Here is a 12169-nt window from a genome sequence, read left to right as displayed (position 1 = left end):
GCAGCAAATCAGTGAACATCGCGAAGCAGCTGGTTCTATTGGTTGCGGTCAACGTCTAGAAAATTTGCACCGGTCTGTATCTACCCTCATGTCGCAGCCCCCTTGACACCCGGCCAGACCACTCGCCTGGCGTATGGATGGCCATTCTGGAGGCGAATCATACAAGACAACGCCGGGAATCGCAATGTTGATTGGCCTGGCAGCCTTCAACTTCAACGATGAAGCTACGAACCATTCGCATCTTAATCCTTCAAATATGGATACTCCTCTCCTCTTTAGTGGAGTCAACTTTTTTCTGTTCACTTCATCGTGTAAACCTGAGACTAGCTTGAGCTTCTCTACTTCAGTGGTATCATGATGCGGGCTCCTCTGCTTACAAGAATAACCTGCCATCAAGACTGGGAAACATTGCATGATCACATCAAGCAACTCTGGTCGGATAAGGACTTGCCTCTCAAGGAGGTTATCACTGCCATGAAAAGGGAGCTTGGCTTCGTGGCTAGGTATGTCAAGCCTTTCTCTATTTGCTGATATCCAAGGAATAGGTACTGATGACATTCTAGGGAGAAGCAATGCAAAACAATACTGGACCGATGGAGCCTTGGGAAGAATGCGAAAACACGTGAGATGAATGTTATTTCCAAGATTCTACATCGAAGATCAAAAGCAACCAGGCTCAGAGTCAGAGACAGACTGGTCCCTCAGAACAGGGTTGGTTGGTTTCTCTGCAGAACCTACGGCACAGTTTCTTCACACCCATTCGCATTCAGCCCTTTCGGTGAGTTATACTACGGCATTTTCATGCTTACTGTAGTTTTATTCTCTTGATATTTTGAAGTCCGTACTCCACAACGGAAGACTCAAGACTCATTATACTCCCGTTGCTGCGTATTACAACTATACAACTCCTGTAGGTCGGGATAGTACGACTTGTTCAGAACCAACAGTTTCGTCACTCAATTCACTTGCTTCCATACTTCATCGACTATCCTCGTACCCCCCACGAAGGTGATGAGTTCGATAAATTTGTCAACATGGGATTCAAAGTATACCAATCAGCTGCGAGAGGCGATGGTGCAACATCGACGACTCAACACGTCAGTCCCATCTAGACGGTGCCCTCAATATCGCTACTCAGTGCCATGATCAACCATCGAGGCAAACACTTCCGGGTAAAGGAGCTGTTCCAAAGAGGGAGCCTGGTGATCATGGACTGAGTATAGAGAATAAACAAGCCAGTGTTTGTGGCATATTCCATATCGTGGAACAAAGGATTCACCGAAACTAGCTCAGGGCTAACACGTCTGCATGTCGCTCTGATGTATCGGAACAGCATGATCCACAAGATGAAGACTAACGGGATAGCAGCTGTGGTAAGGCTTTCAGTGATTTGTGCTGCACCAAGCATGTCCCATGTTACTATGAATTCCCATCCCGACCCCCCTTTTCAGCCAGAAATACCGACAACGTCAAATTCGCTGAATCTTCTGGCAATCCATAACTATGAAGAATAATATCCTTGTTTTAAAACATTGTAATGATGTCACAAAATCTGATAATATCACCCGGCATCTGCTAAGACAAGTACTGCAATATAAAGATGCCGCCGCGTTCCTTCGTTGTTTGCATATCTACGAAGGTGGCAGCCTGCTCCTCGAAGCAGTCCAACAGGCCACATCTAAAAAGATGAGAGGACAGCGATTTTTAAAGTCGGAGCTGCTCCTGTTCTGCAACCAATGTCCTGTGCATCGGGTACACCGGACGCTCATTTTATTTTACATTGGCCAGTGGCTGTTAATTTCACCTGAGAGCCCTTTTGGAGACGGAGACGAAGGAAATTGAGCATGGCGGAACACTGCTTTATTATGCTCTACCGATGAAATGTCAGCCAAGCATTTAAATCCTCATGCAATTTCGAACTGTAACACAATCATGAGTTCTTGCTAGAGCATAGCGCTAACGACAAGTGCTCATGCGATCGGATGGACCAAACTCAGCTTGACATGGCATGGATATCAATCGACAAATCTCTCACCTCACTTCTCGGATTACTATATCAAACTACGTCACATTCCGAAGAACGATAAATTGATGTAGTAGACGATGGAGCTGAGATCTCTTGGCTAGTTCGTCTTGATACTTGGGATGAAGGAGATCTGTTCATTCATATCTAACGGGGATGGACTTCCCAACAGTTATGGGGAATTTGTTCACTGGCAGTGATGCAAATTTGAATGTCTGGTAGTTTTGGATTGGCACGTCAGCTATCTATCATCCCGATTTCTTCTAAGAGGTACTCAGTTTCGATAATTATTACCCTCGGGTTATATTTCTAGTATGGACAAGTGTGGCCTCTGGTATAGAGGGGTATAAGGCACTTACACATGAACTGGTGTATTCATGGATCCTCCGGAGGCGGATTGGGAAGTTCTTCCCCACGCACCTTCGTAGTACCAATACAGCCCCTCCCCCCCAATGCTTGAAATCCGACACCGGGTCAGATGTTGCAGGTATTGTAACCGCCTACATTATATGCCAGGAAACCATTTTTCCGCTACCCAATGGCTATTGATCCATGGTGTTTAGCTGCTTTCCTCCGCTGTTCTTTTCTGTCTCTCTCCCTTTTTCTTTTCTCGCGATCGAAAGCAAACAGAGTCTGTCGCAGAGATGTTTCCACGAGATACTCGAGCGCACATTAGCGATTCCTAACTTACAAGCTGTCTACCTGCGAGCGGCGCCTCTACATTATGCCAATCTGCCACATCTAGCCATTCGACAAACATACAAAGTCCCTGAACTAGCACCAGAGCGCAAAGTCCCCTCACATCTTATAGTCAACCCCCTCATGCGCCATCATATCAAAAGCAGGCTTAGCCGAGAACCATCCCGCATACTCGGTCCCTACGGTCTCATACGTGAACTCAGCTTCCTTCTTACTTATCTTGACCGTCGTTCCCCCTCTACCCGCCGCGGCCGCATCCGCCATTAACTGGGCCCTACAGCACTTCTCGAGGCTCATGAACCAGAACACACAGCTCTCCACCGACTTCCCACACGTCATCAGTCCATGGCTAGCCAGGATGGCCGCCTTTTTCTGTCCCAGCGCCTTGGCGATATTGACGCCTTCCTCCGGTCCCAGCACGACGCCACCGAAGGTGTCGTAGTGGGCAATGTCATTGTAGAAGGCGCAGCTGTCTTGCGTGATGATATCCAGGTTGCGGCCGAGCGTTGAGAAGGCGCGCCCGTGGATGCTGTGCGAGTGTGCTACGCAGTTTATTTCGGGGCGGGCTGTGTGTATGGCATGGTGGATCATGTAGGCTGTGAAGCGTTAGTAATTGAAGTTCTGGGGGAGGAGGGGGGCAATGAGATAAGAGGTTGCGGTACCTGCGGTATTGAGAATACGGACAACACCGCCGTCTATAATCTCACCCGAGTTATCAACGCGGATTAGGTCGGATGCCCTGAGGAGCGGCCAGGCTACGCCGAAGGGGTTGACCCAGAAAGTGGTAGGCTCTACAGGATCCTGGAGATTTGAGAAAATTTGCTGGGAGGCTGGCCAGCCTATGGTATAGGAGGTATACATACGCGGACAGTGATATGGCCAGCGACGCTGTGAACATGTTGGTATAGGGTTCTACTTCAGGGAATCCTTGTGCAGGAGACAACTTACCCTTCGTCATATCCCAGCTTGGCGAAGATACGAAATGCCAATGCAAGTCGTTCCTTGAGATATTGCCGTTCATCGAGTGGGTCGTCGAACTTGGGAGGCATGGGTCTAGCCGACTTGTATTGTGTAAGCACTTGCCAGGCGGCCGGGTGTTTGATGCCATACATCGCCCCTAGCAGCATCTTCCATTCCTGATGCTCCTTTGGTAGAATGTGGAGACATCTTGGCGAATTCTTCTGGTTTCTAGAATGAGGACGGGCGGAGGCTATAGAAACAAGCCGAATACGTGTGGCATGTGGGACTTGGAAGGTTCGGAGTCCTGATGAAATTGAAGAGAAAGCCTACTCTACATATATCATCTACGATTAAGTTTCACAAAGCTTAGCCTGCGGAGGAGTTGAAGTCTTGGTATGACCAAATAAGACCTCATTTCCCTAGCTACTGCAAAAGCTAAGTTAGTGGTGCGTCCCTGGGGTGGCGTCGGATTCGATCCGCCACCCTTATCTAGGAATATCCAATGAAGTCATGTCACTAGTCATTATGCAACCCAATTCCGATTGTGGCAAACCGAGCTATTTGGGTAGGACCCAGGTGCCACTGGTGCTTATCTTCGATCCCAGTAGTCGTCAATAGGCGGATTCTGGAAGTGGATGGCCGTGTTCTAAAAATATCAGTAGGGACCTAGTACAACGACGTCAGCCTTGGGTATGTCTATGGTCGTGTATTATCTTTACACTTGGTCTCTGGAATTTCGCGAAAGCAATTTAGCCACGCAGAGCAATTGTCAGTGAAGAGTACAAGTCACGGAAAAGACATGTATGCTTGACATTACGCTGGGGCTATCGTACTAGGAATAGTGCGCCGGAGAGCGATCACGTTCTCCAAGTGTTTCCTGATGCAAAAAAATCCGTTCAAGTCTAAGTACGTACCACGAGAAACCAAATCCGGAACAGAAACAAGTTTAGTTGTGCTGGCTGGTATCAGAGACCCTTCATGTATATATACGTGTATACTGTCTTTTGTGGTGATGCAATATGCAAATGTTATTACTCCAAACCGACTTTTGCCTACTAGTTAAGTGCCCGCGAAGACAGGATTTTACTTGACCAACTCCGTCTTAATGCTTTTTGGGGAAGTAGATGCATATGTCGAAAAACTGCTTCCTGAAGCCTCAAGGGCTGGGAGGGGCCCCTTTCTCTTGCGTCGACGCTAGCTCCTTCTCCGCCGCTGGTGTCGTCGTCCCCTTAGAATGTGACATAGAATACGGCGCCTTGTGAGGGAAAGGTCAGCAGTCGCTATTGTTATGGGGAAGCGGAGCGCTTACGAGAGCCTGTTTCGCGTTGCAGATCCTCCAGGCAAGATTCTTCACGTTGCCATCTGCCCGCACGACAGCAGGGGCGAAGTCAATACCGAACATTTCCTTGATACCGTAAACAACTCTCCTAGCGTATTTGCCGTCGCGCTCCACATGACCGCCAAAGGATTCCTCAGAAGTGTTTGGCGCAATGTCCGGGTCGCGGTCGAAGCAGTTCTTCACCAGAGGAAGAAGGGCCGACTCGACCGACTTTTGGTATAGTCCTTGCGAGTCAACCTCGATGTCCTCTTCGTCGAAGCGTCCAATATGTATCTCGAAGGGCTGAGATATTTTCATTACGCTGTGGCCACCATTGTGATGGTATCGGAACTCGAACACTCCTCGGGTCCACCACATCTTGTCGCCCTCGAAAAGTACCTCTCCTCGCACGAGGTTACCGTCTGACGAGTCCACTGTGGTGGAAGGTTTATCTGACAGCAGGATGCCCTTGTCGGCTACGAGGGAGTCATATTGACCTGGTGTCGTGGGTATCCATCTTCCGCGCGAAGATACTTCGGTTGCCTCTCGAGATCTGTTGTCAGCAACCATGTATAGTCCGATCCAATCTTTCTTGCCGTGGTCTGCTGGCGCAGTCCACATGACTTTGATCGGGGCTCCATATTCTAGAATCATGGTGTTAAGTTCATAAGGGAAGCGGGCAGTAGTTCCTTCTTTGCCAGTAGACTGCTCGGTTATGGCCGAGTGCGTTGCTGGTTCGCCGTGCACTGTCAATGAATAGTCCTTGGGATTGAAGCCTGCCAGATCTGGCGAAAGCCGCGTGAGCGTCAGACGAGCAGGAACATTGTTGAACAATGCGGTAGTGTCTCGGACGATCGTCGAAACACCTGCGGCAAGTTTGGGACCAGCCGTCTCCAAGAAGTCCTCGACGAAAAGTGAAGTGCCGTCCATGACTTTGTTGACACTCGAGCCCCATTCTTTGACTGGTGGGGGCAAGGAGCTCTTGATGAACTTGGTAAGCCCAGCCTCTTTCCGGATGTTCTTGTAGATCTTGGACATATGCGGCTTTTCCACCATCTCCAAGTACGTCAAAGTCAGGAGATGACCAGTGAGCGCCAGGATCATGATGGACTTGTTCCATGTGATCAAAGCTGCTCCCCAGAGCCCAGCAGTGCCGATTATGCGCTCCGGGTTGTTCAAGAACCGGTAGATAGACGTATAGGTCAGCTTGGCGCCACGGTCGAAGAAGAAGTCACCACAGAACCAGCCGAATTCCCCCAGCGAGTCGTAGATGCTCACGGAAGTCCAGATGTGGAGCGCGATGAGGCCGGATCCGACGATATGCTTCAGGGCCACAAAGCCATAGTCCCAATCATGTGGGAATGAGTATACCTTCCAGCATGCGGCGATGAAGGAAGTGTAAGTAAGAAGCTGGGATATGTGGTACATTGCTTTCCACTGATTCCAAGCCTCTCCAATACCGTCGCCAAACTTGAGGAAGTGACGAGTCCACATCTTGTTAGTTGACTGGAGGTGAAGAATAAAGCCCAGGCCGATGTAGTACCAGAGCCTCCAGGCGAAGGCATGCAGTACGAACAGAAACTGGACCTTCGGACTGTCTGGCGTGACAAGGGTCAATGCGACCTGGTAGAATATCAGGAGCGCAGTCGAGTAGTCGGTGGTGCGAAAAAGATCGAAGTTTCTCAGGCCCAGCAACTTATGGACTGGAACTGGAGACTCTTGCTGTAGCGGCATAAGAGGGTACTCAGTTGCCGCAGGTTGGGCTGCGCCAGTCGAGTGGACTGGCTGCGCTACGAGTGAGTTTTGGGCGTCTGCACGTTTACGGGGAGTAGGGGGGTTGTATATCTTCTCCTACAATAACATGTCAGCAGCTCACGTCGATCAGACAAAGACAAGGATCCCGCACAATGTGTGGCGATTCAAAGTAATAGAGAAACGCAAATTGCGCGGCATGCGCAACGATGGAGATGAAAAGGACCGAGTAGCTAGCAGCCAGCATGGAAATGCCGTAGTAACCCGCGTAGCCAATCGAGTACATCGGATGCGGTGCCATCTCAAACACGCCATCAAACGTCAACTCCTGGTCAATGAGATAGAAGAAGTCTCCCCAGTACCACGCATAGTCTTTCACAACCCGGTGGGCATCCAGCTTGACCCATAGGTTGAAGCCGATAAGACTCAAACCCAACAGCCAACGTGCTGCCGTTACTGCGAGTGTCTCTCCGTCTGGTTGGTGTGTGCAAGCAATGGCGAAGAGGCAGTAAGACACGAAGTCACACATGAGGATGAGATCCACAAGCCTTCGGAAGACGAGCCACGTGTTGTATTCGAGAGGTGATTTCTCGAAGACATAGTCCGCTGGAATCTTGGTTTCCAATTCCCGTTTGAGGAGGTTATAGAGCCAAGGTCTGGGGTTGCTGCCACTCAAAGGGTTCTCAAATAGTTTCCACTTCTTTGCCCAGATAACAAGCTTGTTGTCATTGGACTGAGCTCTAAGTAGCAGACCAATACCCAGGTTGTAGGAAGCGCGCCATAGAAGAAAGACCACAGCAAACACCTGCCGCTTGAGGTGCCATGGCAGAAGGTACAGCAAGGTAATATGGCTAGCAAGGATAGCGAGCACTACAGCATCCGAAAGATTCTTGGGTTGTCTCGGGTCCAGGAGCTGGGAGACCATGTCATGTGTTGTCGGTACAGTAAAGGCTATAATAATAGAAAGTATGTTAGCATTATGCTAACTCCCACGAATTGGCTCTCACTAACTAGTCCCATCCGGAGTTCGGCCAACCGTCTTTGTGGGTTTCGGGTCCGGGTCCGCATCTTTAGTCTCCACATTCTGGGGAGGGGGGTGACTTGGGGCACCAGCTTCCATTGCTGTGTGCCTTTGGCGTAGATCGCCAGCATCCATCGAGGCTTTGACGGCAGTACTCATGGTGAATGAAGGCTGGACCATTGAAGGAGAATGGAAATTGAACCTTCGCAGGTCTATTCTCTAGAGTTCAAGGACGTGGGCTGTAGACTCCCAAAGCCATGAAGGAGTGCCTAAACGGGAGTCGGCAGGCAGCCCACAAAAGACGGAGTTCTTGTCAAGATTCTTTAAGGAATAGAGTGGGACAACGCCAGCCACCATGATAAGCCTCAGGCTGGTGACTTTTAAGGAGGAAATGTTCTCAACAACAACGATGAAACATGACAACATGTGAAGACACGCAAATGGTGAAAGCCAAGTAAAGAATCACATGTGCGGTGATTGCCAGGCACTCGGCATGCCTAAAGTGGCTAAGAACTCAGAGCCTAAAACGCAGGGCGATCAGATCTCGAGAGACGCAAGAGGGGTTCATTGGGCAGTTGTCGGACAACCGAAAAATTGTGTCTGGCACTTTGATATGAGCCGTGGCAGGCGCGGTTCTCTTGCATGTTTCCAAAAGGGGTACTACCTCGTATATACCCCGTACATACCTTAGTTTCTCAAAGCTAAACACAACACCAGGCACGTCGAAATGGACTGGCGGGATCTCAAGTAATGACAGACACCTTCTCAATCCCACAAGAACATTTAACAGTTACATTGTAACATTGAATATTATAGGCTACCTAGGGACAATCCTTGAGAAATCGAACACCAACCGGGATGTTTGGCGAAAGTGCCCATTCGCTGGCGAATGTCGACGTGACACGAGTTTGATTGGATCTTTATGCTGTCCATGCCTCCCCGCGAAGCAACATTTTTGAATATTCCCGTTCCCTGTTCCTGAAGGACATCTACAAGGATCGTACTACAATCCGCATGAATTCTGGAATAACCAAGATAGCTCGAGTGGACCAAGTTGCAAGAACGGACCCTGAGCAAGGTAGGAGCTCATGGAAGAGTATCCACATCTACATCGCCTCGCATGAGCCGACTGGATAGTCTACATAACAGCCCTATTATCGCGACTTCCACATCTTGTTGGTTTTATTTTCCTTTTCCCATGTGGTTTTGCCTTTATCGCCACCGATCATATCCATTTGGACCTTCACGGCCTCACAAGTGGCAGTCTTGTTTATCACTAATACCCTAATTATTTCGAGCGGAAGGGTTCACCCTCGACCTCTTTCATCCCCACCTCTAGCTACACACACCGCCTTTCAAAATGGCCAAAGCAACACCAAGTGCCGATTCCAAGGGCAAGGGCAGGGGCAAGCCAGCGCCTCTCGAAGGTGTCGAGAAGGCCCTGCCCACGCGTCCCGGAACCTCAGGCACGGAGCACCTCCTCATCACGAACCGGCGACAAGCATCTGAGCAGTTCGTCAAGGCCCAGCGCGCCGAGAAGGCGTACCGGGCGAAGAAGCACGCCTCGCTCGCCAAGTACAATTACGCCGACACCAAGGGCCACTTCAAGGAGAGCTTCACGCACTGCGGGCTCGGCATGAAGGGGCTCGTGTCCGTCATTCGGGCTGTTCCTTACCTGATCCGCGACAAGCGCGAGAAACGTCGCCAAAAGGCGGAACTTGCGAAGCGTCAGCGGGATCTGGAGAGGAAGAAGAAGCTCGAGGAGGAGCTGGCTAGGCAAGAAGTGGACGATGATGCTGATGAAGAGCATCCGGAATAGGCTCGAGTTTCGGCTCAGCCGAAGACACCAGTACTGAAAGGGGAGGGGACCATCAATATACCCCGAGATTGACATCAATACTCGACACCAACACCGATACCAACAGGTTCAAGAACGTTCAAAGACAAAAACAACCACATTCACTATTTTCCTATGTTCAGCCAGGCGCTCGTACCCACATGGGACACCACTGTCGCTTACAGCCATCACCACTGGTCTACAACACGCAGCAAAATGCTGCACCTTAAAAGCCATCGAGTATGCTCGAAACTCTGCCGGTGCCCGCCATCAGTTGAAACAAACACAACCTTTTCCATTTTTAGATTTTACGTCATGACGAAACAATGTTAATGAGACTACATGATCACCATAATCCCTGTCGGATGGGAGTATATATTCGTCGGGCATGGGAGTTTGGTCATATTAAGTATGCTAATTTTCCTCATGTTTCCTGGTTTTTAGATACCTTGTTTTGTGGGAAACTTGGAATAGCTTAAGCTTTGGAGGGGGGAGAGGGGGTAGAGGCTATTCATATGAGAAGTCTATGAACTGCTTGCTATTGCAGTAAGCGAAACAGCCTTGACGTAATCAGAATACCAGTTGTTGCCGGCTGCAGATTGCAGCCGGCTTTTCATCACTGCTCATTTTCATGTAACCATGTCAACATTGCGATTGTGCAAATAAACACCAGGGCCCAATTTTCATCATAAACCATTAGCAGAGCATTCAGTCTATCTGCATTTTTCCGATGCCCACCATATCCCGTTCCTCTCCCGCTTACGCAGCCTTCTTTGCGAACTCGACACGTAAAATCAGATGCTTGAAACCGTAGCCGTCCATCTTGCTGCACGCCTTGACAGCATCGCCTCTGTCCGCAAAGCTGATGAATGCAAAGCCCTTTGCCATACCCGTCTCGCGGTCCTTGGCCAAGAACACGCGAGTAACGCGTCCAAAACGCTCAAACATGTCGCGAAGCTCGCTTTCCTCTGCCATTTCGGAGACCTGTTTTAGGGTCAGTCTCATGTGTGCTCGCAACAACCAAAGTAGATAATAGTAGGGTGAAACTCACGTTCGTGACACGTAGCGTAGCAAGGTCGTCCCTTTCGCCATACTTGCCGCCCATCTTCTCGCCCGCACCCGCACCGGACCCTCTCAGAGCCGGCGGGACGTAGCTGCCCTTCTTACCCGCACCAGCTCCTCCCGCAGCTGCAGGCTCGTCGCCCATGCCAGCAGCTGGGTCGCCCGCGGCACCCTCGGCACCCACGGGGGCCATGGTATCCTTGTAGGGACAGCGAGCAGTGAAATGCTCGCCATTACAGATACGACACTTGACCGTCTTGTCCTTCAGCTTCTCCTTCATGGCGGTGGCGCCGGCGTCCTTGCCCTCCTCCTTGGTGTCCTTGCGCCAGTTGGTCGACAGGCGGAAGATGATGTTCTCGCCCACCGACGTCGTGTCCATCTGGGGTCCCGCACCGTCCTTCTCCGATAGGCCGAACTTGGCCCACGTCTTGCGCTCGGCCACACGCGGGTCGACTACCTCGCGGTGCGTCACCAGCCGAATCCGCCGCGTCGTCTTGACCTTCTGGCCTTGGTCGTTGTAGCGCCAGGTCACCGTCGTTTTGGTTCCGTCCTTATTTTGCATCGTCTGCGGCGGCGGCAGCTCCGTCGTCGTAGTCTCGTCGAGATCATCGTCGTCGGCCCAATCTCTGTGTGTTGTGCGTGGCCACGGTCAGCAAACGGGGCAGTCCCACGAGCGAAGAGCCCATCATCAACTGTGCAGCCGTACCTTTGCTTGTTCGACATTATGAAGGTATTTCTGTGCTATCCGGCGTGTGGTTGATCGTTGATTTGTGCAGAAACTCGTTGCTGTCTTTGCGCAATGATGGTTTTTTGGAGGTCAAATGTGGGAAATATCTAAATTCGACGCAGGATGTGGGGCAAAAATATGCCCCTCGTCTGCAGTGGAAGTGAGATTGGCATGAGTTGCCCAAAGCTCAAGGCTCAGCTTAAGGCTCAGATCAAGTCACCTTGTCTCCGTCGACAACCATGGATCGCATAATTTGGTTTATTCTTGGGGATCTATTGCTCATGAGACAATTCAAGTCAGGATGCTCTCATTTTTGCCTGTTTTTAGAGCCTCAACAACACTTTGCAATGACACCTTCGTGGTTGACCATTTGGTCGTTGGCCAATATTACCAACAGTCACACTAGCTAACCGCAGAATTCATCGGCTGGCTAAAGTGGCCATTGACCAAATCCCAGACCTAAAAAATCACGCAGCTGGTTTCTCAAACACAGGTAGCTTGTCCCATGTGCGCACGAATCTCCTTTAGTTGCCTAGCGATGACGCAAGGAAAAACGATGTAGCTTCGTGGGTTGTTACTCCATTTTAGGCGTTACAACCGTCCACACCTGGAATTAAGCACATCTAAACCTGTCATACTCAACATACGAACTTTGATGAGGTCTGCAATCGTACTTTGCTAATTTCAATATTATCTTATTGTCTCAACTAAGTCCTTGTAGTCCACAAATGGATATGGATTATGGATAAGCTCGCCATCAATCAGGCTTT

General features: G+C 50.0%; 5 protein-coding genes across 5 annotated transcripts; 2 read left to right on the top strand and 3 right to left on the bottom strand.

The window, feature by feature from the left end:
* Window positions 1-2461: 2461 nt before the first annotated feature.
* Window positions 2462-4214, bottom strand: BCR38DRAFT_435528 (class II aldolase and Adducin domain-containing protein). The gene is made up of 5 exons (XM_040860383.1): window positions 3833-4214; window positions 3671-3783; window positions 3586-3610; window positions 3385-3523; window positions 2462-3318 (listed from the first exon to the last, which is right to left on the bottom strand). Exons 1-5 carry the CDS (start codon window positions 3887-3889, stop codon window positions 2822-2824), a joined length of 831 nt encoding a protein of 276 aa, XP_040714614.1. The 5' UTR covers window positions 3890-4214; the 3' UTR covers window positions 2462-2821.
* Window positions 4215-4429: 215 nt separating this feature from the next.
* Window positions 4430-4791, top strand: BCR38DRAFT_218300 (uncharacterized protein). The gene has a single exon (XM_040854221.1). The coding sequence runs from the start codon at window positions 4563-4565 to the stop codon at window positions 4743-4745; it is 183 nt and encodes a 60-aa protein (XP_040714613.1). The 5' UTR covers window positions 4430-4562; the 3' UTR covers window positions 4746-4791.
* A 47-nt stretch (window positions 4792-4838) lies between these two features.
* BCR38DRAFT_345633 (phosphatidylethanolamine N-methyltransferase) lies at window positions 4839-7872 on the bottom strand (the record flags this gene model as incomplete). Its single annotated transcript, XM_040856193.1, has 4 exons — window positions 4839-4937; window positions 4992-6851; window positions 6907-7703; window positions 7764-7872. The coding sequence occupies 4 exons, from the start codon at window positions 7870-7872 to the stop codon at window positions 4839-4841; spliced, it is 2865 nt and encodes a 954-aa protein (XP_040714612.1).
* Window positions 7873-9133: 1261 nt separating this feature from the next.
* Window positions 9134-9592, top strand: BCR38DRAFT_345436 (uncharacterized protein; the record flags this gene model as incomplete). The annotated part of the gene is made up of 1 exon (XM_040856181.1): window positions 9134-9592. One exon carries the CDS (start codon window positions 9134-9136, stop codon window positions 9590-9592), a length of 459 nt encoding a protein of 152 aa, XP_040714611.1.
* Window positions 9593-10205: 613 nt separating this feature from the next.
* Window positions 10206-11516, bottom strand: BCR38DRAFT_218288 (eukaryotic translation initiation factor 3 subunit G-domain-containing protein). The gene is made up of 3 exons (XM_040854220.1): window positions 11379-11516; window positions 10662-11298; window positions 10206-10594 (listed from the first exon to the last, which is right to left on the bottom strand). The coding sequence occupies exons 1-3, from the start codon at window positions 11393-11395 to the stop codon at window positions 10370-10372; spliced, it is 879 nt and encodes a 292-aa protein (XP_040714610.1). The 5' UTR covers window positions 11396-11516; the 3' UTR covers window positions 10206-10369.
* Between the last annotated feature and the right edge of the window lie 653 nt (window positions 11517-12169).

Source organism: Pseudomassariella vexata, assembly GCF_002105095.1.
Source record: "Pseudomassariella vexata strain CBS 129021 chromosome Unknown BCR38scaffold_8, whole genome shotgun sequence".
Classification (NCBI taxonomy): domain Eukaryota; kingdom Fungi; phylum Ascomycota; class Sordariomycetes; order Amphisphaeriales; family Pseudomassariaceae; genus Pseudomassariella; species Pseudomassariella vexata.
The sequence above is the reverse complement of the archived record's forward strand: the minus strand, read 5'-3'. Positions and strand labels throughout refer to the sequence as shown.